Raw genomic sequence first — 27947 nt, 5'->3', positions numbered from 1 at the left:
TTATTGTATGAATTTTTAGTATTGGTAATGGTAGCTAATGATATTCAATTCATATGTGTTATGAACGAAGTGGATTGCATTTCATTAGTTATTAGTCAGTTACAAGAGAAAACGGATCCAAAGTAAAATTTGTACATGGAGTTGTTGTATTAGAAAATTTCTGAATGTGAAAAGCTACGAGAAAGTCATTGTACTTTAATCCTTTACGTGCGGGGAAAATCTTAAAAAATTAAGTAAAATTGATATTTATAAATATATTTGAAGTTTCATAATAGACACGTTTCAATAAATTAGTCTCAATTCAACTATAAAATATTATATTAAAATAAGTTTTTTTTTTCTTTCATTTTTATTTTATTTTTTCATTTGAGTTAGTACTGTAAATTAAAAAGAAGCATCCTTAAACTTTTTATATTAAATTAAATCTTTTCAATAATGTAACACATTAACTTTGTAAATCTAATGTGATATGGGAAAGATATTATAAGGATTACGATCCAAGTCACTATCTATTGGTTAATAATTATAGTATTAATTATTTATTTATAAAAAGTAAAATATTTGGATTACATAATATTCTTATTATTATAAAAGAATTGTGATTGATTATATAATTTTTTTTCAAAATATGTATATTTTTTCTTTTATTATGACATACTTCATATAACTTTTTACAATTTCTATTTCTTTGTAATGGGATTTTACTATGAAATAAATTAACTTTGTGCATTTGGAAACACTTAGATCTTCATATCAATACTATGCTTAGATTCGTGATTGACACATGAATGCGTGCATTAAATAAAACTATAGTTCTTGCTATGACTTCTACGTGACTTTAAAAAAGTAGCTTCATAAAACGGAGATTCTAAATGTAAATTTTAACACATTATGGTAATTTAATTTTGTAAAAGTAGCCTATGAATAAAAAGGCACGTCTAGCTATAATTTATATGAATCCAAACATTAATTTCGCAGTAAAAAAAAAAGAAGCTATTAATTAAATTGTTGAGAATTTCAGTTATTAAATTTTGTTAAGAGAAAACCTTGACAATTAGTTGGAAAAGATATTTGTATTTCTAAAGTAGTGAATTCAAATAGATTTTATCAGCTAATACGATTTTTAAATTTGAAACCAGACTAAACCAAAATATTGTAAATATTCTTTAATTTAAATGCAATAAATTATTGTTTTAATTATAAAGCTGAATCATTAACTATAAGTCAAAGTTCAAGGTTTTACATAAATGACAACACGTATATATAATATTCTCGTAATATTTTACATTCTCAACCTTATTCTCATCTATTTGTATTATGCAGAAAAAAATGTAACAATGAAAAGTGGATGCCGCAGAAAACATTTCTTCGATAATATTTTATTTTATTGGAAAAAGTTTGCTAAATATTTGAATTTAACTTGTTTGTCACACAAGAGTCACGGAGAAAATCTACCGGTTCAAATGGTTATAAATAGACTTGGTCAGTGACAGGGTATTCATTATTCAGCAACGATATTGAAGGCTCAGAAGTTGTAATTTATGTATGATTCAGTTTGGTTGGCCCTCTTTTGCAATTGCCTAGTTTGTCCCAGATTATGGATTATCTCTTGGCTTAATTTTGTATTCCTTTATTCTTTATTGAATAATACAACTCATATGGGAGGCCAAATAGTGAATTTTGCGTGTCTGGAAATTGAAACTGCAAACCCTTGGGATAGAAAGAGTAGTGTACAAGGAAAAGCAAGTGTTGAGCACCCAATACAATTACAACAGCACTTGCTAAGTGTAATTCTACCTTCAAAATTTCTGATATTTACAAGTACAAAGACCATTATAGTTTTTTTACTATTCTCCTATTCAATGAATGAGTCATTTTCAAATGGTACATCCTATAGTTGATTGAAAAATCGGACACTTAAAATTCGTGAGAAAAGTCACCCGAGATTGGCAGTCTCAAATCCAATAAAGGGTAATTGGATTGATCATAGTTATGAAAGCCATCCTTTTTTCTTGGTTGCCTTGAGCTTCATCACAAGTTCTTCACGCTCGGCTTCCACCTCAGCATACTTAAGGCTCATGTGGAAGTAGCGCTCCTGAATATCTCTTAACTCTGCCTCTAGCATAGATTTTGTACGTTCAAATTTTTCTTTCGTTACTAGTTCTTCAGCCACTGATTTTACTGGGCCATTTACCTGGATTTTTTGCCCTCTAGATGGTGATCTGAAAAATAAATATACATGGGGTTATATATATATATATATAACAATATTACTTCAAGTGAAAAACAAGGCATGGATTAAAACAAAAGGCTTCCAAAATTATTATCAGAGTAACTGCGACATCTTTGCAACAGCATTCCAGTCTTCCGGCCTCCCTAAATGGACAACTTCATTTTGACTTCAATGTTTTAAACTTGGTTTTAACCAAAAGGAACACAATATGAGCCTCAAAAGGAAATCCAGTGAAAATTGGCTACTTTGCTTACATATCAAGAACACAAAATCAATTGCCGAGGAATTTGACATTATTTGTAATGAAGACTCAATCTGGATATCAGTGGAAGCAAGAAAACACTGTTTTCTTTTATTTTTCCTCTTATAATTTCTTCTCCATTCATTTTTGTCCTTCTCTATTTTATTTTCTTTAAGAAAAACCATTCTTGGTTATTAGAGAAGCGAAGGGATAGAATGATATCCAACCTTTCATCCCTCCCGAACATTTCCACTTGTTAAACTCCATTATTTAAGGAACTATATAACAAACAAAATTCTTTCTGGATAAGTTTTCCATTTGGGGACTACATGATGAAACCAAATAAAAGTTGGTTTCTACTTCTGTAACTTCATATTTTTTTCTTCTTTAACCGCCATGTGGTGTTTTCACCTTATAATGATTGATGTGCCTACTAAATCTTCTTCTAATTTTTCCTAAATGAAGTGTCTATCTATTCCAATATGTTTTGTCCTATCATGCTGAATGGGATTATATGCAATGCCTATTCTGACTTACTATCATGGATCCCTCCAAATTAACTTTCAAGTCATTAGCCATAATAACTCACACAGCCCATATTAAATGGACCTAAACTCCGATTCAACTGATGATCTTGCCTTGCCCCTGTACTCTGTTTTTTGCTTCACCATGTCACTAAGTTCCCACTTAGGAAAGTACAATATCCAGTTGTTGATCTTCTATCAACAAGAGAACCTGCATAATCTACATCAGTATAGGCTTCAAGATTTAGTCTTCCATTTCTTTTGAATAGTATTCTCTTTCCAAGATTGTCCTTCAAGTAATGTAGAGTTATATAAGCAGCTTGATGATGAGATTCCTTCAGTTCATGCATAAATTAGCTGATGACACTGAATGAGCAATGTCCGATCGTTTGCGAGCCAGATAAATTAATTTTTCGATTAGTCTCTGATACATATTTTTCTCTATGGTTGGTTCCACTTCAACCTTACATAACTTGTGAATAGGATCCATTGGAGTTCATACTGGTTTGCACCCAATTTTTCCAGTTTCTGCTAGCAATATCAGTTATATATTTTTGCTAATATATGAAAATTCCCTATTTAGAGTAGGCTACTTCAATCCCTTGAAAATTCTTCAATCTTCCTAGCTCTTTTGGTTAAAATTCCTAGACTAGTCTCTATTTCAATTCTTCCTACTCCCTTTCATCATTTCCATTCATTATAATATCATCAACATAAACTAGAAGGATTGTTACCCCCTCTTTCCCTGAATGTTTAGTAAACAAAGTGTGTTATCCATGACTTTGTTTGTAGCCAAATCAAGATCTAAGGGATTGTTTCTGTCCATAAAGAGCCTTTTGTGGTCTGCACATCTTATTTTTTCTGTCTCCTTCAAATCCAAGTGGAATATTCATAGAGATTTCGTCCTCTAGGTCTGCATGGAGAAAGACATTTTTGACTTCATATTATAGAAGATTCCAATCAAAGTGGGCAGCTAAGGGAAAAAGAATCCTTATAGTATTCAATTTAGCAACTGGTGCAAGAATCCTTATAGTATTCATTTTAGCAATTGGCAATTGGTGCAAAAGTTTCCTGGTAGTCTATGCCATAAGCTTGAGTGTATGCTTTGGCAACCAACCCTGATTCGTATCTTTCAATAAACCCATTAGCCTTATATTTTATTGTGAATATCCATTTGCAGTCATCAATATTCTATTTTTTGGGTTTATCAACAATTTTCTAAGTACAATAATGCATCCATCTTCACTTTCATGGCATCTCTCCATTCTTTCTTTGTCAAAGCTTCAGTAATAGTGTTAGGGACAACAATAGAATTCAAACTAACGATGAACCTTTTATGGTTAGCCAATAATCTATCCAGAGAAGCATACTTTGATAGAGGATAGAGAGATTGTTTTGTGCAGTTTCTTGTACCTTTTCTTATGGCTATTGGAAGATCAAGGTCATTTGGAGAGTTGAGAGTTTTTTCATTTACTAGTTCAAATTTTGTCTGTAGTTTTAGGTTCAAAGCTTAGATTGGATTCATGGACTTGCCACATGTTTGGTATGCTCTTCATCCTTGTATAGACATTGTTGAATCTTGAAAAATTGTAGGTACTAACTCTTGGGGTTGAATTTCTTACTATTTCTGTATTTTCTTGTTGGAGTTCAGTGGCATCAATAATAATATTACCAGTTTCAGCTTCTAATCTTGTCCCAAAATTAATTTTCTTATCTATAGATTCATTTTTAAAGGTTTCAGTTGGAGCATATACAAAATAAAGGGTTCAAGGTGGTTACACAATCTTCTAAAGAACTTCTTGGGACCCAACATTGGAGAAAAAAGATTTAGTTTCAATGAAGGTGACATCAATGGAGATATGCAATTTTTTAGATGAAGGTTTATAACACTTGTATCCTTTGGATTGCTGAATAACTAAAAAAAGACACCTCTAATAACCCAAGGATCAAGTTTGTTTCTATTTTGATTGTGGATATGTAAAAAAAAGTTGTGCACCCAAATATTCTAGGAATGAGGCCATTTGAGATATAAGTTACAGACAAACAAGCCCCAGAGATATTAGGTATAGTAGATGGTCCACATATATCACTATGGATTAATTGCATTTGTAGAACATTCAATGTCATGAATATATTCAATGTTGAAACAATCTTGTAAGACATAAGAATTATCCTGTTTGCATGGTTTAAACCACCTAGTGAGAGAGAACTTTTGTTGTTAATGGATTGTTCTAAATAGAAAAGAAAGCTTAAAACAAGTAAAAGAATCAGCATAAGAGGGTCATGCAAACAAATTAAAAACTTTTTCTTTTAAACTTTGAAATATGTTCCTCTAACCTGTGAATTTGAACTTCAATGTTATTGGCTTCGTTTGCTTTTGCTTGTTCGTTGTCATGCAATTGAGTCTTTGATAGTGGATCTACTTCAACAGCATGAATATTTTCATCAAGAAGTCCAAGTTCAGTTTCTACCTATATAAGAAAAAGAAGACATGAAACAGAAACATAAAAAATAAGGTTCCATTTCCAGTGACACTACATTTATTTGATATTATCACTAGGTGGCATCCACACAAATGTAATCATAAAATATACTTTGTAACCTTTGACTCGGAGGTAAATTACTATGTAGTCAAGTTCAAAACATATCACCTCACTCTGATATTTGATGCTGTCATTCTTCAATGACTTTTTCCTATTATTGCGATGTTGATTGGTATTCTTCACCCCAAAATTCTGCTAAATCAAATAAAGAAAATTAATAGTCCTGTCAACACAATGTTATCACGGCGTTAATGAAAAAGAGAACTAACTTTTGATGCCTTCGTATCATCGTGAACAGGTGAAGATTTCCTGTTAAACTTCGAAACCTGATTTCTCTTTTGTTCCTTAATCAGCTTCAATTCTTCTTCAAGGGCTTGGGCTTTTGTTTGGAACTCAGCTTTTTCCTGTTCAAGCAGTTGTATGGTCTGTTGATGCTGCCTGTTTATTCTTTTGTTGTGACTGAGCTCAGTATCCTGGACACATCTTGTTTCTCTTGCCTTCAAGTCATTCTCCAACTGCACAAGTCTTTCTTCTAGGGATGTCTTATCCGCCTTCAAATCTTCACATAATTCAGATGTTAGGTGCAATGAGGCCTCCAGTCTCTCTTTCTCCGATTTAGAAGCATTAAGCTCGTTGTTTAGAGCTATATTCTCATTTTCAAACTTATAGTTCTGCTGCAATTTAACCTTTAAATTTCCCGATTCGTCCATGATTTGTTGTCTTTCATATTCAGTGACTGTAAGTTTTAATTCAAGAGCATTTATAGTACTTTTGAATTTTAGCTCTCTTGATTTGCTGTCTTCCACCAGCTTCAACAACTTTTCATGTTCAGTCGTCAGCATTTCCACTTTAATTTTGTATTCGGCAACTTGAGTTGTTAGGTCTTTCAGCTTTTGTTCATTTTGAGACTGCATCGCATCAACCTCGTTCTGAGCCAAAATCACTTTAGATTGAGCTTCTTCAAAAGCAGATTCCAGTTTGGCTTTATCATCACGTAATGTGGATACTTCAAGCAAAGCGTTAGAAGCTATTTTCTCCTTTTCATGATATACTGCCGAAAGTTTCAAACGGAGTTTCTCAATTTCTAGTTCTAGGTTTTGAGTTTCTACCATCTTCTCCATTTGCATCTGATTCAGTAAGGCTTCACCCTGCTCCATATGTTTCCTATTTTCATAAAAAAGACCATCTAAATCTGAAATTAGATGTTTCACTTTTGATGCAATATCTTCCAGCATTAAAGTGAAGCTCTCTTCCAGGTGTTCCACTCTTTCAGAGCACTGGGCGAATCTTTCATCTGATTCCCTTAATCTGGCTCCCATAAGGGAGCAATATTCCTCTACCTTCAACTTTTCCTGCCTCAACTCTCCATTTATCTTTTTGACAGAACTGCATTCTTCTGCAAGATTTTCTATGGTATTTTGTAAATTCCGGTTTGCTACTCTTAGATATTCACATTCTTCTTGTGCTTCTGACCAGCGAATTTGTGCTTCTTGTGTTGAAGAATCTATCTCAGTCTGCATCTCCATAATCTTCTCTTGAAGCCTTGCCGCTTTAGATCTAGAGTTCTCTAGTTCTTCCAAATGAAACTCTCGTTCATTTGTCAAATCTCTCAACTGAGCTTCTAAAACAGAAACGCGCATTGACAATTGTTGCCTTTCCTGTTCTCTGTCTGATATGCTGAGCTCCAGTTCATGCATATTTTCTTTTATCATGGCCTCCATTTGTTTCTCTTGTTGACTATGTTCTTGTTCAAGATGATAAACCTTGTCTTCTAGCTCATTCAGTAGCTTTTGCAGAGACCCAATCTCCTTTTCTTTGTATGATAAATTAGCCTCAAGATTTCCTATCTCAGATGTTTTATTAGTTAGTTCCTCATTCAAATCTGTGATTCGGACTTCTAGAGCTAATTTTGAAGTCCCAGGCTCTTGAATTGAAATGTCATCATCATCACTACTCTTAATGTTGTTTTCCCCTTGGATCATGTCTCCTGAATGGAATATTCGAAATAAATTGTTGCCTATCTCAGACCCAAAATTAGTAGAAGATTGATCTTTGACCTTGTCTGACAAAAGGTCTTGAGATGCTCCACCATCTTTCAAACTTTTCGTTGCTTCTTTTAGCTTGAATAAGAGCTCAAGGTTTTCTTCTGTCAGCTCATTGCAGTCCACCTCAAGTTCCTGAACTTTTTCTTTAAGTAATTCAACTTCTCTCAAAAGATCTGCATCACCAAAATTTTTGGAGACAGTCTCCACATTACGACTTTCTGGGATAGATTCAAATAGCTTTGCTTTCAAACTTAACATTTCTTTGTCTTTAGCAGATAATTTGCCTTCATATTCCATTTCAATATCTGAAAGGGTTTTGTTATTTTGAATCTTCGAATGTTCAATCTCTCGCATTTTGTCCTCCAAGGCACTTTCCAGCTCTTCCACCTTGACCAGCAGATTTTTCTTAGATTCCTCCAGTTGTTCTAGCTGTTGCATAAACTGCTTGTTTCCTTCTCTACTTATTTGGAAAGATTTGTCCAGATCACTGAATTCTGAGGTTAGTGATGAAAGGTTTTCTATCTCAATTTTCTGCTGTTCTATGGTCTCTTCCAGCTCCTGGAGAACAGAAACGAGCTCCAGATTTGCTTCTTGGCTCCTCTTCAGTTGCAAAGACAAGTTGGCATTTGATTCCTTTTCGAACTTCAATTCCTCCTTTAGAGCATTCTCAATTTCGGAAATACATTCACCTTCAGATAGTGAATCTTCCGATGCTCGCTGTCTCGCTCTTGGATCCCCAAATGACAATTTTAAGTGTTCAACTTCTTGTTTTAAACTATCACGCTCTACCTGGGCCGCTGAAAGGTCCATTTTTATACCTGCCAGATTTTTGTATTGATCTGAGAGTTCTGTTCTCAACTCGTCTAAATCACCCATTACCTTTCGGGCGTTCATTTCCCACATCTTCGCTTCTGCCCGTAGCTCTTCATTTGTTTCCAGACGATTATTGGAAGCACTGGTCGTTTTAGAAGATAATGCACCAATCTCTGGCATATGCTGGGAAACAAATGACGAATTATTTGACTGAGAAGAATTTACAGGGTAATCGTGATGGGATACACTTTTCTGGGAACTGGTTGAACCTTGTATTCCAGTCGGGCTCTGCCCATCACTGATACTAGAGGAAATATTTTCCCTTCCTGTGGAACCCTCAGTTGAGTAATGGCTGCAGTTTGATACAGATCCGGAGAAGCTTGTTTCCTGCAGACAAAGTGCCAGTGCAACGCGTCATTATCATGATAATGGCAGGCCAATAGTAAATTACGACATAACTCAAACATAAGCAAGCTGATGGCTCCACTGGCATAAATTATTTTGCTTCCTGGATCGTGATGGAAGAGAACTCTGTACAACGGATGACTTCTAAAATACCCATTAGGATGAAATGCATTTACCATCTCCACGTGAAAATCTCACTAAATTACTATGTTAAAAAAGCCAGTTCAAATTGGAATTGGTGAATATTATGCAATATCTTTTGGTTAAAAAGTTCCAGAATACCTCGTGAATAGTGCCTGATACTCCAGGATACCCTAAATCTAAACAGCTAAACTAGATAATTATTCGAGTCTGCAGAGCTCATCCTGATAATTGATTATTAAGAAGAGACTTATTTTTTACCTATATGCATGTATGGGAAGAAATCTATAACCATTTAGGCAACAAAACAGATATGATTATGACACGGAAAATGTTGTAATTTTACCCTTGTCTCAATTTCTCCGGGGGATAAGGTAGAATCAAAATCTTCAACAGAGGAAGATTCAACACTCTGGATATTTGAACAATCAGATTCATTGGATTTGATAGCCAGATCATAATTATTTTCATTGATGGCCTTCAAATGGAAATTTGTCTCTTGATCACTGGAAAAAGTGTAGGAGATAAATACTTACAAGATAATTGACATTTTAATATACAAGACAAGACTAGCTGCCAATTCAAACCTGAGTTTCGTTCTTGGTGTCAGGCACTGCACAGTTACCTGAAAAATACACAGCCACTGAATTCCCAACTCTATGTTCAATGACTTTTTTCTGTTATAGCTTTATTATAATAGGAAAAATATAATTTTACACTTCTTTTTAAAATACAATGACTTAATAACTTGTTTTTATTAATAATAATAAAAAAATTATATCTATTTATATTTATTAGTATTATATTAATAAAAGGAGTTGATAAGTAGTTTTTTTTTTCAAAAAGAAAGATATCAATATATACTCTATCTTGTGATGATAGTTTGTCTCTTTATTGGGATAGCAGAATCACAGTGAGTACTGCTTAAGTGAGCAAAGATGAATCAAGAAAACGGGTTCTCGACAAGATAGGGTAATGGGTAATTTTTTTTTGTGATACTGATAGTTCTAACGAAAAAGTAAACCACGTATCTTCGAAGTGAAGAACCGGGACATTGTCTTGTAAGAGGAAAAATGAAAAACCTCATGTCATAGCAGTACTCTTATGGGGCCATAATCTTCATAAATAAAATTCAAGTGTCGTGCACAAATCAGTCGATTAAGAAAAGTTCAATGAAAATTAAGTTGAAAAACGACTCAAAAGCAGTGTCATCATCGTGCGTAAAGTTAATCAAAAAGAAATTTGTCACAATGGAATAATCCATTTGCAAGAAGGGAAGAAATTATTTCCCTGTGATACTGTTTGTCCAAGACTACTTGATTAAGTGAAATAGAGACATTATATAATCACAAGAAAAAAAATGTGTGGACAATTGATATATTTATAATCATAAAAACTTCCATAAACAAAATATTCCAGATTTCCAGTTCTATATGTCCCCTTATAATCGACTCACTTGCAAAATTGTCCCATGGTTGCACTTAATCAGTGGGATTGAAAGTGGAGTAGCAGCCCCTGAACTCATATAGCTAGTCAAACTAACAGAGGCCTCCCCCAGGATGCCAGATTTTGATGACCCCTGTTAAGTGATAATGATTATTTATATAGCAATCTAATCCAAACAGAAATTTCAAGCTGATAAAAATAAAGGAACAGAAACAAAACGGTGTGCATAGCAGCAATAGGATAATACCATTGCAACAATAAGCTTGAGGACAAAATCATCAATATCCTTGGCAGAATTATTTCTCGAAACCCATATAGATTCTGAAAAGTTATCTGACCATTGACAACCTCCATTACGCACTGGCACTTTGCTCGACTTTGCAATTGTTTTGCCATTTTCTACGGAGACAACAGAAACAAACAGTTTGTCCCACCCTTTGGGTACCTGTTAACATTAGATTCACCATTCGTTATTGACCAGACTTTCTTTTAAGGCTACTTAAACAACATTTGAAAATTCAAAGCATTTGGATATAAAATTCTAAAAATATTTTTTCTACAATTATTCGAATGATATAATACTGATAGTACCTTCTCGCCTTTAAATATTAGCAAAAGTCATTTCATTTTATGATTTGGCTCTTGATTTATCCTCGTGGCAAAACATACCTGTAATACTGTTCTGCATTCCACGAGAACAGAAACTACAAGCAAAAAACTTAGCTATACTTCTTTATATACCTGTTACGCTGTTATCTAATTAGAATTGAAATTTCGCTTTGATAATTTGCACAAATTTTGAATGTAAACTTTTATTAAAACGTCTTCTGAATAAAGAACTACACAAACATTACCGAAGAAAATAAATCTAAGTTTTATGAAAACCACAAACCCAATGCAGCTAGCTATTCATAACAAGACAAAAGCTAGTGATACACTTTGTTATCAGCTGAAATTTACTAGAAAATACAAAACTGTGAGATCTCACTTCTACCACTATAGTTGGACTTCATCAAATCTCATACATGTTCTGAGTCCGCTCGGTGATTCTCTTTCAAAAAAACACGAAGCACTTCATATATAGCAAATTTCTATTTTAAAATAAAATCACATCTCCATATCAACCTCTGCCATAGTATTTCCAAATTAGGATCAAGGAGTTTCAGTTGCATATTGCATTGCACCAACGAATTATCACTGCGGATCAATAATTTCGAATAAAAGCGAAACACAGATAGACACTACACTAGTCACATTGATCAACGTAAAACGAAACGAGAGATAAAAACACGAAATCGAAGAAGAGAAAATAGCGAAGGCACGAACCTGGAGAGCCTTGAGGTGAGAGATTCTGAACTCAATTCTATCCCCTGATTTCGCCGCCCTGTGCTTATGCAACCTAAACATTCTCTTTTCTCTTTCTCTCCTCCTGTGTTTCTGTGTGCTAGTGTGTCGTGGCTCCTTCTTTCTCAATCATTCACTCACTCACTCACTCTCGACAACTACCAAATTTCGCTATATTCATGATTTCATCAGCTTCTCCGCAACCACTGTCACCAACTCACGAAAGAGACGGAGAGAGAGAGAAAGAGCGTTAGCTCAGTGGTCATTGTTGTGAAGGGTGTTATTTTATTGTTCCTTCAAACCATTGCCCATAGAGAGAAACGGAAACGAATCCCACATAAAACAAACAACCAACCAACTGACAGAAGCGCTATGGTTTTTTTTTTTTTTTTGTTATCATATTTGTTTAAGTAAAATTTCCGAATAAAAAATAAAATTTCAAAAGAACTACACAAATTAGAAAAAAAAAAAAATCGTACATGTCATTGTCAATAAAATTTTAAAAACAATAAAAAAACAGAAAAAGAAAAAATTGCGCATTCAAACAAGATTTCCAAAACACAATTTATTCATTTATTTAATTTTTTTATTGATTCATATTCTTTCATGGCCATGTGAGTAACATAACATCCAGTAAAACAGCGAGAGAAACGGTTACGACCCAATCTTCTAACATTCTACTCGCTGACGTGTCAGACGGTGGTTGGCCAAGCACCGGAAAGGCGTTGTAAGTTGTATTACCGCTGCAACCACCGGAAGCAGAAAAATTACAGGCTGTGTTATGTTAATAATAGAATAGAATAATTTGATATTCGAGGTATTAAAAGGAGAATTCTTATTAGAAATAGTAACTATTATTTTATTTCTACTTTTATTATTTTTAATTATGAGTTTATCTGTGAATAATTTTTGGGGAATAGAAAAAAAAAAGGATTGTGGAATATTTTGAATTTTTTATGCAAGTTAGTCTTAGTAAGTCCCGTATGGACGGCCTTAATTAAAAGTATATTCTTCATGTATGATAAATTAATTTAACTTAATTAACAAGTCATTAAGATATTACTTGTTTTACTGAAAACAATATACCTTTTCATTTATGAAGAGTTTTGTGCTTAAGCTGTGTTTAAAGCACATTAATTTATGTGGTAGGTTTGATTTAGGTCACATGCTCCGTTTGGTCAGGGTACACTTACTCCACCAACCTTCCCTAAATCAATAATAACACACAACTTTTTAATTCTCCTAATTTTTAATTACTATTAAGACACAGTTTCAGATTTTAAATTCATTTATTAGAAAAGTGATCAATTTAATATCACTTTTTATTATTTTATCGAAATTTTGAGAAAAAAAATTATGTGATAGCAACAAAAGAGAACAATAATTGAGATCCACCAAATATTCATTCAAGCTAATTCATGATTTTGAAAATGTCTAGCAAACTAATCTGTCGTTAAACAATGATGAACTTTTACTAAGGTGTTTGTTGTCATTGAAAATTCAGTTTGTAAAATGGTCCTTCCACATATTATGAATTACTTCACTTCTTCTGTTTCATATGTAAGAAAATCAAATAAGAGTCAAAGTATTTTTAGAAATAAAAATAAGAAAAAGAAATTAAATGTAGTTCTATATAAATTAATATTAGTTTATTTATGAGTTAATTCATAAAAAACCTTATTAACTTTTCAGAAGATAACTTTTAATTCATGCATAAATTAATTTTAATTTCTTAAAAAATCAAATTTGTTTTCTAAAAGTATCTACGAATAACTTACCTAAAATTAAAAGGTAAAATGAGAGTAAAGTTTGCAAACTTAATTTACAAAATTAAATCAATTCAAATTTAATCTAAATATTTATATGAAAATTAAGTTACGCTATCTTTGCATGCTTATTTGTTTCTTATTCAAAAACTTTTTTAATTAAAGGTAAGAAAAACGATCAAATAAAGAAAGTTAGCTGTAAAAAAAATAAAGGTACTGTTAGAGAATTATAAGGTATTAAAACAATTTTTAATTTTTTTTATATAATTAATTAGTGTTATAAGGTAAACAATTGCTTAAATCAACGCTTACTACTATCATTCTTTCAATAATACAAAGAATATGGTTCCAATACATTTTTATATATGGTGAAATCATTTCGTATATACTAAATACATATATCAAAGGATAAAAAATAAAATGTTTTGTTAATAAATAATTCATTATATTATTAAAAAAAATATAGTGATTATTTTATTTTATTTACTCCTTCACTTATTTATTTAGTAAATAATTAGAATTAAGAAAAACCTATAAGAAAATCACTACTAGGAAAGAAAAATTATAACAAAAAATCTTAAATAAGAGTGACACGAAGGCTTTTTCATATGTTATCACAAGAGTACTATTTCAATACCCATTCATTCAGCCGTTTAACATTGATAACTCAATAAGTTGAATGAAGAATTAAAATACTGATAAATGAAGTAACTAAAGTATGTTTAAAAAGATTAAAGGACTAATAAAGAGTACAAAATGGAAATTTCAGTCTACAACATCTTTAAATTTAAAATAATATTAGGCACCAACTAATTCCAATTAAATTAGATAATTTTATTTACGAAAATAAGTTTCTTTTGGTATCTTTTTAATACAATTTTAACGCTAGATCTCATTTAAGTGAAATTTGATTTCATATTTTTATTCCACTGAAATGAACATTAAAAAAATAAGCAAAATTAGGCTATACAAAAATAAATGAAAAGTAAAAGCTCAATTTTTCTTAATACAAGAACAAAAAACTTATATACGATTCCAAAAGCTAAAAAACTTATAAAACACTACGAAATTATGAAAAGATGAAACTAAAAATTATAATAAAAATAGATATAAAAAATGTTTCAAAAGAAATAAGTTTAAAATAACATGTTTTTGAGAAAGAACAATATAATTAAGTCATTTTCAATTTCCAAGTAAATGGACTACAGTTTAATAAATAAATATTAATAGCAGAATTTGCTAATTGAAAACAAGATCTCATGACTGACTGAGACTTCTCTACAGTAGTTATTCACTTAGTAATTCAATTAAACTTCTTTACAACATTTTGAAAAATGTGAATAAATAATTTGGCTATGGAAACTAATTGTTATCTAATACATATTTACTGGATTCCTTGTGGTATATTAACTAGCAAAAAATGAGAAAATCACCCAAAGAATTTGTAAATGTCAACTATTTCAACCGTTGGCTCAGTTTCATGTAAAGGCCCTGCAAAAAAAAAAAATCTATCAGTACTACACAGTAGAAAAAAGGACAGTTCTTTAAGCACCCTTTATCACTCAAGGTGCACCCTTTCATTCTAGAAAAGGAGGGCAACTTGACTTTTACAAGGTGTAGAAAGTTGAAGCCTAGAAAATATTGGTCAAATGTAAGTGAAACTTTTCCCGTTTAAGCATTTCAAAAGCATGATAATGAAAGTGAGTAAATTAAAAGATTTTCTTCCTCTTTTAAGCAAAACTAGAGAAAAAAGATGATCTGATAGTACAAGGTCTGGCTCATTAGTTTCAGAAAAAACAGAATTTAAAAGAAGTTCCTGATGACTTTTCTAGGCTTTGATCTTAACATCTTTTTGTCATTTTAGTGCTTAAATATATGTTAATATTATCCCTTAAATCTAATGATTTTTAAATTTTGGACTAAAGTGATTGATAAATTGCATTTCAAATACCTTTTTCCTTTTAATTTTCTTATTTTCAGGAATTAATGGGATAACCTATACACTTTTAGGAACCTGAAAGATGTTTATACCCAGAAAGAATGAAGCTTGAGATGACTACATTGAGATTTGCAAAACAAAGCACAAAAAGGAGTCTCTTGTAGAAACCCATCTCAAAGACAAGAATGAATAACCTTACATTTGTTGTGTGTATTGTTGCTCCGGTAGTCATACTGATATTCTGATCAGGAACCAGTTCGAAGTTCATGTGCTGTATAAATATTGCAAGAGCAACTATAGCTTCCATTAAAGCAAACTGATCACCAACACACTTGCGGGGCCCTCCACTGAATGGAATGAATCTGCAACATGTTTTGATTCATAAAATCTGAGGAACTATGATATACAACAAAAAATATTCCACAGAAGATATAACCAGAATGAACTGTCCCTTCTCCCCACTGGAGGACAAAACTAAAAATGGTGAGTTACGATACTGAATAGGTTAGGGGAGAAGGGTAGGGAAGAGCCACTAGCAAGTGCAGCTCGTGTGACTAGCGACCACAGTGGAGGTGCAATTTCTGTCAACATTGACAGAAAGAATGATTACTGTAACAATAATGCAAACCTGAAATCTGTATTTGTTTCATTTGGCACCGGACCATCCAAATCAAATCTTTCTGGCATAAACTCTTCAGCCCTATCCCAAACCTTGCAAAGTTATGAAGTTTAAAGAATAGATCAAAATAGTGAATTCAGCAATAACATTCAGACAGTGCAACAACTTGCATATCAAATTTAATTTGCCAAATGATGAAAAAAAAACAACTCCAATCACCGTAGCAAATGCATGATGACAGGGCACGTAATATTTGAATAAAGAATCAATAATTTAAACAAAGCAACCACGGGGTGAGAGGGTTAGAAAATCATGAACAAAAATCATAAACGCAAGTTGCTTTCTATTGCTATACTGAAAACTGAAAATGAAATAGACAACTTTTTTATGCTCTCTTAAAATCAAACTTGTCATTCACAGTATCATTTTTCTTTCTCTGTCTCTTCCTGTAAATCAAAATAGTAGGGGAAAAACAAGAAAAGGACATTTTGAAATAAATAAATAATCCCTGGAAAATGAGTAAGTTTTGATTTTAGTCCGTATAAAAATGATTTGCTTTTTATCCCTCAAAAGATTGAGATCACTGCTTTTAGTACTTATAAAAGGAATAAATTTTGTTTTGGATGTTGTAAAATATTTTTCTATTACTTTCATCACTCCAAAAAATTTTAATTTCAACTTTAGGTCCCTAACATTAATTTTAAAATAAAAAAATAACAATTATTTTAAGGATATTAAAAAATTTAAGGATGTCACATGTTGACATTATAGTATAGACCCTAGTGGGAAGCTACTTGAAATAGTCAGTTGACCTTTAGTTAAATATATAAACAGTATGTCTCAGATCATATTACGGATTAAAAACAACGATTTTCAAGTTAAGTATGAAAAACAAAGAGAAGGTTTTACAAGGAGCAAAATCAAAGCTAAATCATTTTACAATAATTAAAAACATTTAAATCTAATACTAATGGCTCTACGCTGCCTTCACAGGTCTCCTAACCCTGATTGCAATAGAAATAGGTATAATATGTGGTTACCTTAACAACACACGTAGATAGTAGAACATGGCAAATTCAGCTACTTCAAGGAGGGGTCACATAAAGAATGAAGGTGAATAAAAGAAGAATAGTAGGGATGCATTCGTTAAAGAGGTTTGTCACACAATAGGCCATAGTAAATTAAACTTTTAGACAGCTTGAAACCAAGGATCTCATCTGCTGATTATTAAGCTACTGGAAAAGTCTAATTACAGTGATTTAAAATTCCATAACCAAATTTTGTAACAAAAGTATACAGATTTGGCTACAGAAAGTAAATACCTCAGAAGAACGATGTATGTTGTATACAGAAATCATAATATCTTGACCAGCATTGACTTTGTAAGAACCTGGAAGCTCATCAGGAACTTGAGCTCTTCTTATCAACACCTTAAGGATGCATAGGGTTATTATATAAGAATATCAGAAATTATAACTTTGATGAAACATATCTGACATCGGAAGCTCCAAAAGGAGTATTTAAGAAAAATAAGACACAGCAATGAACTTAGACTGTTCAGAGATATAATAATGATATTTTAAAGTGATTAATTACTAAATGATAATTCAGTTTTTCTGTTTGATTTAAGATTTTTTCCCAAATATTGATTTCTATAGGGAAATTAAGACAAGCCATTAAATAAAATAAAAAATGACATTTTAATCCATAATATTTCCAACTTTTCTGTTACTTCAACATTTAAACTTTTATTTAGCCTCCTTCAATGTGAGACCTTAGAAAATTGGGTTTTAAGCTTGTTTTAAACAATTTTTTATAAATAATATGACTCCACTACAGAAGGCTACAAAGGAAACAAAGGGCATGATTATAGACCACAAAAAAGAGCACTGGAGCACTAAGTACTCTTTACAACTGTTGGAACTGGATGCTTCTGGAAATAGACACATCTAGAAGTTGATGCAGCTGGAGATTTGACACAGCTGATATTGGAGAGATAGTGGTCAACCTGTGACTGGATTAAATTGGGGCTAAACTCCAATTGTTGGTGTTAGATATTATTAGATATAATTAGATATTATTTGATATTATGAGATATTATAGATATTGTTAGATATCTCATATTTATGTAATGGGCTTAGCCCATATGTTTCTTTTTCCTATATAAACATAACCCTATGTGTTCAATATACACAAGGGATTTACCCTATTCTTTCTTTTCCTTTAATATGGTATCAGAGCATAAGGTTAGAGTTTAGGGTTTAGGGTTCAATTTTTATTGGTGAATCCACTATTCACTGGAATTTTCCAGCCACCACCCCCACTGTCTCGCCGGACCTTCGCCGGACCTTCGCCGGACCTCCGCCGGGCCTTCGCCGGACCTCCGCCGGACCTCCGCCGGACCTTCGCCGGACCTCCGCCGGACCTTCGCCGGACCTTCGCCGGAATCTCGCCGGAATCGCTGTCGGAGCCTTCATCTTTGTTGCTCCCGCCAATTAACCGGTGACTGGATTTGTCCTTATCTTTTATGGCTTCTTCCGCTTCCGCTGCCACTATGGCTTCTTCTTTAGTCATTATGCCGGATTCATCTATTTATACTAATTACGTCAATGTTCATCTTTCCATTGACAAATTGGATGGAACCAATTATGACACTTGGGCATCAGATATTAAATTATGGCTTAAGAGTCAAGGTTATGTTGATCATCTTACTCATCCTACTCTTGCTGAAAATGAGGTTGTTCGTTGGTCGAAAATTGATGCTCAATTATGCATTGTTATCAAATCGACCATTCACTCATCTTTAAAACAAATTTTTCGTACCTATGAAACATGTTCAGAAGTTTGGGAACAAGCAAAATTATTATACACCAATGATACTCAACGTCTTTATGGTGTGTGTCAAAATCTTCTCACAATTGTTGCTCCCAAACGTCTTGATGGTACAATGGCAGAATATCTAGGTAAAATTCATGCTCTTCTTCATGATTTTAATGAGTTATTACCTCCTGCTTCTACTCCTTCTCAAGAACTAGAACAAAGATCCAAGTTCTTCATGTTATTGGGTTTACATGGTCTTCCTGATGATTATTCTCACGTTCGTGATCAAATTTTGGGATCTCCTATTGTGCCCAATTTTACTTCCACTTGTTCTACCCTTTTGCGCGTGCCAGGTAAACACACCGCTGATATAACGTCTCATGTTGATGACTCTTCTGCTTTAGTATCTCAGCATAATGATCGTACTCGCCCTCACAAGCCGGGCAAAGGGCGTCACAAGTGTGACCATTGTGGCAAACTTGGCCACAAAATTGACAGATGTTATGCCTTACATGGTCGTCCTCCTAGATCTGTTGCGGTTGCTCAAATTGCCCCTGTGCAACCTTCTACCATGGACCATACTTCAATTGATACCCCAAGCCAGCCTGCTATTTTCAATGAATTTCTTAAATGGTATGAGGATCGTCAGAACCCTAGTTCCACGGCTTCTGTTGCACATTCAGGTACATCTTTTGTTGGCCTCACTCACTCCACTTCCCATGGCCCTTGGGTTCTAGATTCAGGTGCCACTGATCACATTACTGGTAATAAATCTTTTTTCTCTTCCTTATCTACTACGGGTTATTTACCTTCAGTTACCATGGCCAATGGATATAGGGTACCATCACATGGTGTTGGTACTATTAATCTTTTTTCATCTTTATCTATTGATAATGTTCTTTATGTCCCTGGGTCTCCATTTAACTTATTATCCATTAGTCGTCTCACTCGTTCCCTTGACTGTGTTATTTCTTTTACCAAAGATTCTGTTACTTTACAGGACCGGAGTTCGGGACGGATGATTGGCACCGGATGTGAGTCTCATGGACTTTATCAACTACAGATCTCTGCACATGTTGGCGCAATTATGGATTCTCCATCTCTCATTCATGCTCGGTTGGGTCATCCTAGTCTTGCCAAGATGCAACAGCTTGTTCCAAGTTTGTCTAATGTGTCTACTTTATCGTGTGAGTCGTGTCAGTTAGGGAAACACATTCGTAGTTCTTTTCCTCGTAGTGTCTCACAACGTGCTTCATCTCCTTTTGCCTTAGTTCACTCTGACATTTGGGGACCAAGTCGTATTAAGTCTAATTTAGGATTTCAGTATTTTGTTACTTTTATTGATGATTATTCAAGATGTACTTGGGTATTTTTAATGAAAAACCGTTCTGAGTTGTTTTCTATATTTCAAATATTTTACAATGAAATTAAAAATCAATTTGGAATTTCCATCCGAATTTTGCGCAGTGATAATGGACGTGAGTATCTTTCTCATTCTTTTAAAAATTTTATGGCTTCTCATGGTATTCTTCATCAAACTTCATGTGCTTATACACCTCAACAAAATGGGGTAGCTGAGCGCAAGAATAGACATCTTGTTGAAACAACTCGTACTATTTTAATCCATGGTGATGTTCCTCAGCGTTTTTGGGGTGATGCTGTTCTTAGTGCATGTTATCTCATTAATCGCATGCCATCTTCAGTTTTAGATAACAAAATTCCTCATTCTATTTTATTTCCACATGACCCTCTCCACTCTTTACCTCCCAAAGTTTTTGGGTCCACATGTTTTGTTCATAATTTTAGTCCTGGTCTTGATAAATTATCTCCTAAGTCACACAAATGTGTCTTTTTAGGGTTCACTAGATCACAAAAAGGATATAAATGTTTCTCACCATCTTTAAACCGTTATTTTATTTCAGCAGATGTCACCTTCAGTGAATCTTCCCTTTACTTTAAGTCTTGTCCTTCTCCTTCCATTTCTTCATCTAATCAAGTTAATATTCCTCTTGTTGTGCCTAGTGCATCTAACAATTCACCACCGCCGCCAACTCTTCAGGTGTATAGTCGTCGTCAACCGTCTCATCGTCCATCAGCAGACTCTATTTTGGTGCCAACACCTCATCCCCCTCCGGCTCCTATAGTTGAACCTCCGACTGTTGAACCTGATCTTCCTATTGCTATCCGTAAAGGTATACGTTCTACTCGTAATCCCTCTCCACATTATACTGCTTTGAGTTACCATAGACTATCTCAACCCTTTTATACCTGCCTTTCGTCTATTTCTTCTGTATCAATTCCAAAATCTGTAGGTGATGCCTTAGCCCATCCTGGTTGGCGTCAGGCCATGCTTGATGAAATGAATGCGCTTCAGAATAATGGAACTTGGGAACTTGTTCCTTTACCATCTAGGAAATCTGTTGTTGGTTGCAGGTGGATTTTTGCTATCAAAGTTGGTCCTGATGGTACTATTGATCGTCTCAAAGCTCGTCTTGTGGCTAAGGGTTATACCCAAATTTTTGGTTTAGACTATGGTGATACTTTTTCTCCAGTAGCAAAGATGGCCTCTGTTCGCTTATTCATAGCTATGGCTGCTCTTCAACAATGGCCTCTTTATCAACTGGATGTTAAAAATGCTTTTCTTAATGGGGATTTGCAGGAAGAAATTTATATGGAGCAACCTCCCGGTTTTGTTGCTCAGGGGGAGTCTTCTGGATTGGTATGTCGTCTTCGCAAATCCTTATATGGCCTCAAGCAGTCTCCTAGGGCTTGGTTTGGAAAATTTAGCAATGTTGTTCAACAATTTGGTATGACTCGCAGTGAAGGCGATCATTCAGTTTTTTATCGTCACTCGAGTGCTGGGTGTATCTATCTTGTAGTATATGTTGATGACATTGTTCTTACAGGCAGTGATCACCATGGCATCTCACAAGTAAAACAACACCTTTGTCAACACTTTCAGACCAAAGATCTTGGCAAACTCAGATATTTCTTGGGGATTGAGGTAGCACAATCCAATACTGGTATTGTTATCTCTCAAAGAAAATACGCATTAGATATTTTGGAGGAAATTGGGTTGATGAATTCGAAATCTGTTGATACTCCCATGGATCCCAACGTCAAGCTTCTACCCAATCAGGGGGAACCTCTTTCAGATCCTGAGAAGTACAGGAGATTAGTTGGAAGATTGAACTATCTCACTGTTACTCGTCCTGATATTTCCTTTGCAGTCAGTGTGGTGAGTCAATTTCTTAATTCTCCATGTGAAGATCATTGGAATGCAGTCATTCGTATAGTGAAGTACATTAAAGGCTCTCCTGGAAAAGGTTTGTTATATGGTCATAATAACCATACTAAAGTCGTTTGTTATTCAGATGCTGATTGGGCAGGATCTCCATCTGATAGAAGGTCAACTTCTGGTTATTGTGTCTCCATTGGTGATAACTTGATCTCTTGGAAGAGCAAGAAACAAAGTGTTGTGGCAAGATCTAGTGCAGAAGCAGAATATAGAGCTATGGCCTCGGCTACTTGTGAGCTTATTTGGCTTAAACAGTTACTTAAAGAATTGCAATTTGGAGAGGTTACTCAAATGACACTGATATGTGATAATCAGGCTGCTCTTCATATTAGCTCAAATCCAGTTTTTCATGAAAGGACAAAACATATTGAGATTGATTGTCATTTCATTCGAGAAAAGATTATATCAGGAGATATCAAGACTGAGTTTGTTAATTCAAATAATCAATTAGCAGATATTTTTACTAAACCCTTACGAGGACCTAGGATTGATTACATTTGTAACAAGCTGGGTACATATGATCTATATGCACCAGCTTGAGGGGGAGTGTTAGATATTATTAGATATAATTAGATATTATTTGATATTATGAGATATTATAGATATTGTTAGATATCTCATATTTATGTAATGGGCTTAGCCCATATGTTTCTTTTTCCTATATAAACATAACCCTATGTGTTCAATATACACAAGGGATTTACCCTATTCTTTCTTTTCCTTTAATAGTTGGGAAGGCCCAAGTTAGACAACTTTAACCTTTCTACTCCTCAATGTAATGACAGAAAAAATGAAGCCCAGAAAAGGAGCCAAACGGCCATATCACACATGTAGGGGAATAACAGAGAACTGGACAGAAACAAGCTTCAAATGCACACTAGAAAGCTTGAAAAAGGTTCAGGCTGCAGACTATTAACCTAAGGTTTCACTACCAAACTCACAAATCCCAGAAGCAACTGGCTTTCAAAAAATTTCAACAATGACTATCACTATATCACCAAATTTCAGTTTCCTCACATAACACACTAGTGATATCATTAGTTTTAAGGTTAACTATCACTTTTCTATCTTACCATACTAACTAATTTTCATAACAAGCATAAACTAGGGTAGATCTGGCATACACAAAAGATACATTGCAACCTACCGGAGGATGTGGATATAGCCGGAGTGATTCAATGATACAGCGTGTCAAGAACTTAAGATTTTTAATATCTTCGTAGGCAGGGCGCCTTCCCTGTAAAACTCTGTCTACCTCTTCTTGTGCTTTTGCCAATGAGGAAGAATCCTGCATAAATAAATCTCATAATGCTAACAATAGTACGCTATAATATAGAGACATGTACAAAATTGAGTAAATCCAAAATAACAGTCATAAATGTTCACAAAAACCGTAAATCCAGCTGAAAGCTGGAAAAAAATTAGAAGGTTGAGGTCATTGAACAATGCTTTTGATATTAATATCTTTGAACCAGGTTTAACGTAGTTTTAAAATTTCCAAGTTTCCATATTAAAAGCTAGATTATTTTGAAGACTCCAGAAAACAAAACTGCAATTGGATCATGCACGTAATCAATTCCCACATTGCCCCATGAAAAATGTGCAAAAGCAACTCGTTGCTACTAATGAGAGAATGGGACAGAAGCTTTGAAGTCAATTCATAAAGTTGTCAATGAGGGTTATAAAGAGGTATTAAGGGAAGAAATGGAGTGAAATGATACCTTGCTTAGAAGATAAAGTGTCCAGGTCAGCACTGAACCAGTGGTCTCGTGACCAGCAACTAATAGTGACAAAAGATCATCCCTTAATTGTACACTGGAAACCTACATGTAGAACAGTCAAATAGAAATAAACATGGAGAGCAGAAATCCAAAGAAAAAAGTTCTTCGTGCCATAAAGCGGAATTATTCAAGGTTGAGATGATCGATGATCCAGAAAAAACAACAAAAAGTGTCATCATCACGTGATATGGCATGTTTTAAGTGGTGGCAGCACAGACCTTCATATTTGGGAGTGTAACTAAATTATGCAGATAAACTCAAAGATTGAGCAGTAAGCACAACCACACAAAAGGAACATGAAAATCAAAAAGTCATCTCCATGTGGAATAAAGACTAGAAATCAGAAAATTTCAAGATGGTTCAAAACTTCTCAAAAAGTAATGCAGTAAACGAGAAAAAACACAGCAATAAATAAACATTTTTAAGTAAATAACAAAGAATTACAAGGAAAACAACTGCTTGAATGTGTTATGATCAATCAACATCACAGCCTAAACTACCTAGAAGAGAATGCTCATTATTGACTGACAATCATTAATGTACCAATAAAATCTATACACTAATCCAAAGATTCAATAGATCTATAATAAATAGGAAAAGACAACTTAATATTTCGTCTAATTCATGTGAAATCTCTATAAAGTCACAAATAATTATACACATTTCGAATATACAGCAACAAACACTGATGAAAAAACAATAGACGTCAGCAATAAAATACAGGAATACAGCAAACCTCTTCTCTGCTGGCAAGCAAGAACCGGAGAATACTAGGGTCAGTATCATTCACATATTCCTCAACATCAATTCTTTCCCCCTCAGATTCTACAATCGCCCTACATCTTTCAATGAGATCCTCAACAGTTTTCCTGATAATGCTAACAGCCTCTTCAGCCTTTATTTGTCTTGGAATTAACTTACAAAGAAATTTAAACTGCAATACAAAGAAAGAGAAAAAAATATGTATATACATGACATGAAGAACGGAGTAAGAAAAACCATGTCATGATTGTAAGATTAACTTGCCTTCCAATATGGTAAAAGATCAGTCGATCGAGCCTCTGCCTCTTTCAATGCTGTGTAAACAGCCTCAATAACAGGACTGTCCGCATTGAGTGCGTCAAAGTTATAGTTAAATACAGATAAACCAATAACATCAAGAGTCAACTGTGAAAACTTCGCCTCCATGTTAACAGCAGTTCCATCGAGTGCATCAGGTTGTAGCTTCTCCACTAATCTCTCAGCACATCTACAAAACACCCTATCCACTATAATAGACAAGTACCGTTTATGAAGTGATGGAACCACAGCCCTGCGCCTTGCCTAATATAGATCACAAAACAGTTGTAACAAAGAACCTGTCGCCCAAAATAAGCTATAAAATCATGACAAGAAACACAAATAGTACCAATTTAGTCGTATATAAGTAAATAATTTATATATACTCCAATATTATGAATTGGAATACATAACCATCAAAGTGAGCCACTCTCCTTATCAGACATTATTAATATTCTCTCTCTTCTCGCATACATTTCACATACTATCCCTGCTATTATAAAAAATAATTCTCTCAAAATACTCTATATTCTTAATTGCATATTCCTTTCAATTTACATTGGGTTATCTTTTATATCTAAATTGAATTTCAATATTTTTTTTTTTAAATTGTTCATAGTTAAAAATAATCTTGTATCACAATATCTTTTTCATTGAAATTCAAAATATAGTTTACATATTTAAAGATATATATTTAATATAAATTTTAATTAGATATAATTAATGTATTAAAAAATATTTATTATTGAAAAAAAGTAAATAATATAAGCACCAACAATATAAACTTTTTTACATCGTCATCTAATCACAAACTTCCGTGAATGCTAAGTTTATTAACTACTAAAATAATTATTTTAAAAGTAATTTCAACAGTATTTTTTATTGGTTGGATGACAATGTTTTAGAATTTTTCTAGACAAACTACTACATAAGAACTTTTAAGAGAGAAAACTAAGAATAAAAAAATGAAAGAGTTTCTTCATAAGCTAAAACTAGTTTCTGCATAAATTAATTTATAGAAGTTCTCTCATAAAGCTTCTCTATATTTTTATTTTTGAACTTGTGCATAAGCTCATCTTTATCTTATAGAGAAACTCATTTCATTCTATCTTTCTTATTTTTCTCTTCTAAAAGTTTATATGGAGAAGTTTGTCCAACAGGCTATAATCGTGTCTGGACAGATTGTGCTGACAAATTAGACTCCTAGAAATAAATATTTATTTAGTGTAGGAGTGTTTAATCAAACTTTTTCATAAACATTATATGATAAGAAAATGAGAAGCAAAAATGAAACAAATTCTTCCACAAACTAGTTTAGGCATAAGTTAAAAATCATCTTTTAGAAAACCTAAAAAAGGAAGTGCTTCTACAAATTATCTGTTGGAGAAGCTCATCTGATTTTTCTTCTAATTTGTTTTCCTAATAGAAGCTATTGTAGAGAAATTTATCCAGATCAAGTCACACTAACCATAATAATTGCTAAATTGCTATATAATAAGTTAACTTTTTTCATTATAAAAATTCAAAACATTCTCAGTTTCTCATAAACATAACTAGAAAACAATGTTGCGAAGGCGAGCATTACCGTCCAGAGCGGGCCTTCGGCAATGGCGAAACCAGACCCGAAGAGGAATTCGGAGACCTCAGCAACGAGGCCCTTAGAATATTTCCCATAGTTCCTGAGCACGTGTTTGGCAATGGCGGGGTCGCTAACGACGACGAAGTTTCTGGGGCCAGCGGCGAGGCGGTAAATGGGACCATAGTCCTGCATCCACTTGAAGAGAGGGAGGAAGAGCGCGCCGCCGAGGAGGTCGGAGACGTCATCGAGCTTGGCGGTGGCGATAGGGATGCCGGAGTCGTCGTTCCCGGCGGTGAGGGAACGAGAGAGGGAGGTAAGCCAGTCGGGGCTGACCCAGGAACCGGACTTGGTGCTGGCGTCTGGGGGTTTGTTAACGGAGGATTTGACGGCGAAGCGATAGCGTTTGGGAGACGGAGAGGATGGAACCACCGGTTTCCCACGCAGAGAGAAGAGAGAGATGGGTGTGAGAGACAGTGAGTAAGGCATTGTTTGAAGACGGTGGTGGATGGAACCACCGGTTTCCCACGCAGAGTGAGTGAATCAACTACTTGCTTTGCTTTGCCTTTTATCTTCCCCTTTATCCATTCATTCTATGTGAACCAAATGGAAATTGTTTAAAAATGTAATTTTAAAATAGTTGTTACAAAAATTAATAATTTTGTTATCACTATGTTGGTACTATAAGTAAGTAGATTATTTTTTTATCATACAACCTAACATGTGTTGCTTACAAAAGTTGTCTTAAGTTAAATATGGTTGTTTACAAAAATTTATCATGGCTAAAACAACTTTTACAATATTAAAATGTATTGTATTATTATTAGTGGTGTTTTACCTACATTAGCATTGAGAATGAACTCATATTGTCCTTAATTGTTGATTAGTTATGTTTTTAGTAGACTGAGGTGTTTTTGGACTTCAAGTCCATGTGCATGATGGTGTCCATGTCATTTAATAAGTTAGGGCATTCTTATTAGTGTGTATTCGGTTGTCCTTACACTAGCCTTTTAGACAAGAGGAGCTATCAAAGATCACAAATCTTTAAAAAATTAGGACAATGATAGGTGTACATCATTACATTCATTTAACATCTAAATAAATTATCAATTTATTATAATATAATATTTTGTTTTATGGAATTCTAGTGGAACTAAATATAAACAAGTTTGCATAAAAAGTACAGTGTTTGATTGAATTGCTTGCTTTTCTTTTTGCTTTTGCTTCTTATATATCTTTTATTTGTTTACTTTTTTTTTAGAATGTTTTTTTTTCTCTCAAATCAATTCAAGAAGCAACTAAAAAAATTCATTAATTCAATTCTAAAATCAACAAGCAAAGTATGAAACATGTT

At 33.7% G+C, this 27947-nt stretch overlaps 2 protein-coding genes across 3 annotated transcripts; both read right to left on the bottom strand.

The window, feature by feature from the left end:
- Positions 1–1671: 1671 nt before the first annotated feature.
- On the bottom strand, positions 1672–12047 carry LOC137830324 (uncharacterized). Of its 2 annotated transcripts, none has more exons than XM_068637592.1 (9): positions 11718–12047; positions 10639–10836; positions 10402–10524; positions 9533–9570; positions 9292–9451; positions 5811–8786; positions 5650–5736; positions 5336–5469; positions 1672–2222 (listed from the first exon to the last, which is right to left on the bottom strand). In XM_068637592.1, exons 1-9 carry the CDS (start codon positions 11796–11798, stop codon positions 1991–1993), a joined length of 4029 nt encoding a protein of 1342 aa, XP_068493693.1. In that variant the 5' UTR covers positions 11799–12047; the 3' UTR covers positions 1672–1990. The 2 variants fall into 2 exon arrangements, with proteins under 2 accessions (XP_068493693.1, XP_068493694.1); XM_068637593.1 differs by having other exon boundaries at positions 5650–5733.
- A 2662-nt stretch (positions 12048–14709) lies between these two features.
- LOC137830323 (carotene epsilon-monooxygenase, chloroplastic) lies at positions 14710–27220 on the bottom strand. Its single transcript, XM_068637591.1, has 9 exons — positions 26603–27220; positions 24985–25281; positions 24695–24892; positions 23899–24000; positions 23325–23465; positions 17382–17489; positions 16069–16151; positions 15640–15802; positions 14710–14992 (listed from the first exon to the last, which is right to left on the bottom strand). The coding sequence occupies exons 1-9, from the start codon at positions 27080–27082 to the stop codon at positions 14957–14959; spliced, it is 1608 nt and encodes a 535-aa protein (XP_068493692.1). The 5' UTR covers positions 27083–27220; the 3' UTR covers positions 14710–14956.
- Positions 27221–27947: the final 727 nt, after the last annotated feature.

This window comes from Phaseolus vulgaris, chromosome 7 (assembly GCF_000499845.2).
Source record: "Phaseolus vulgaris cultivar G19833 chromosome 7, P. vulgaris v2.0, whole genome shotgun sequence".
Classification (NCBI taxonomy): Eukaryota; Viridiplantae; Streptophyta; class Magnoliopsida; order Fabales; family Fabaceae; genus Phaseolus; species Phaseolus vulgaris.
This window is presented reverse-complemented; position numbering and strand designations above follow the sequence as displayed.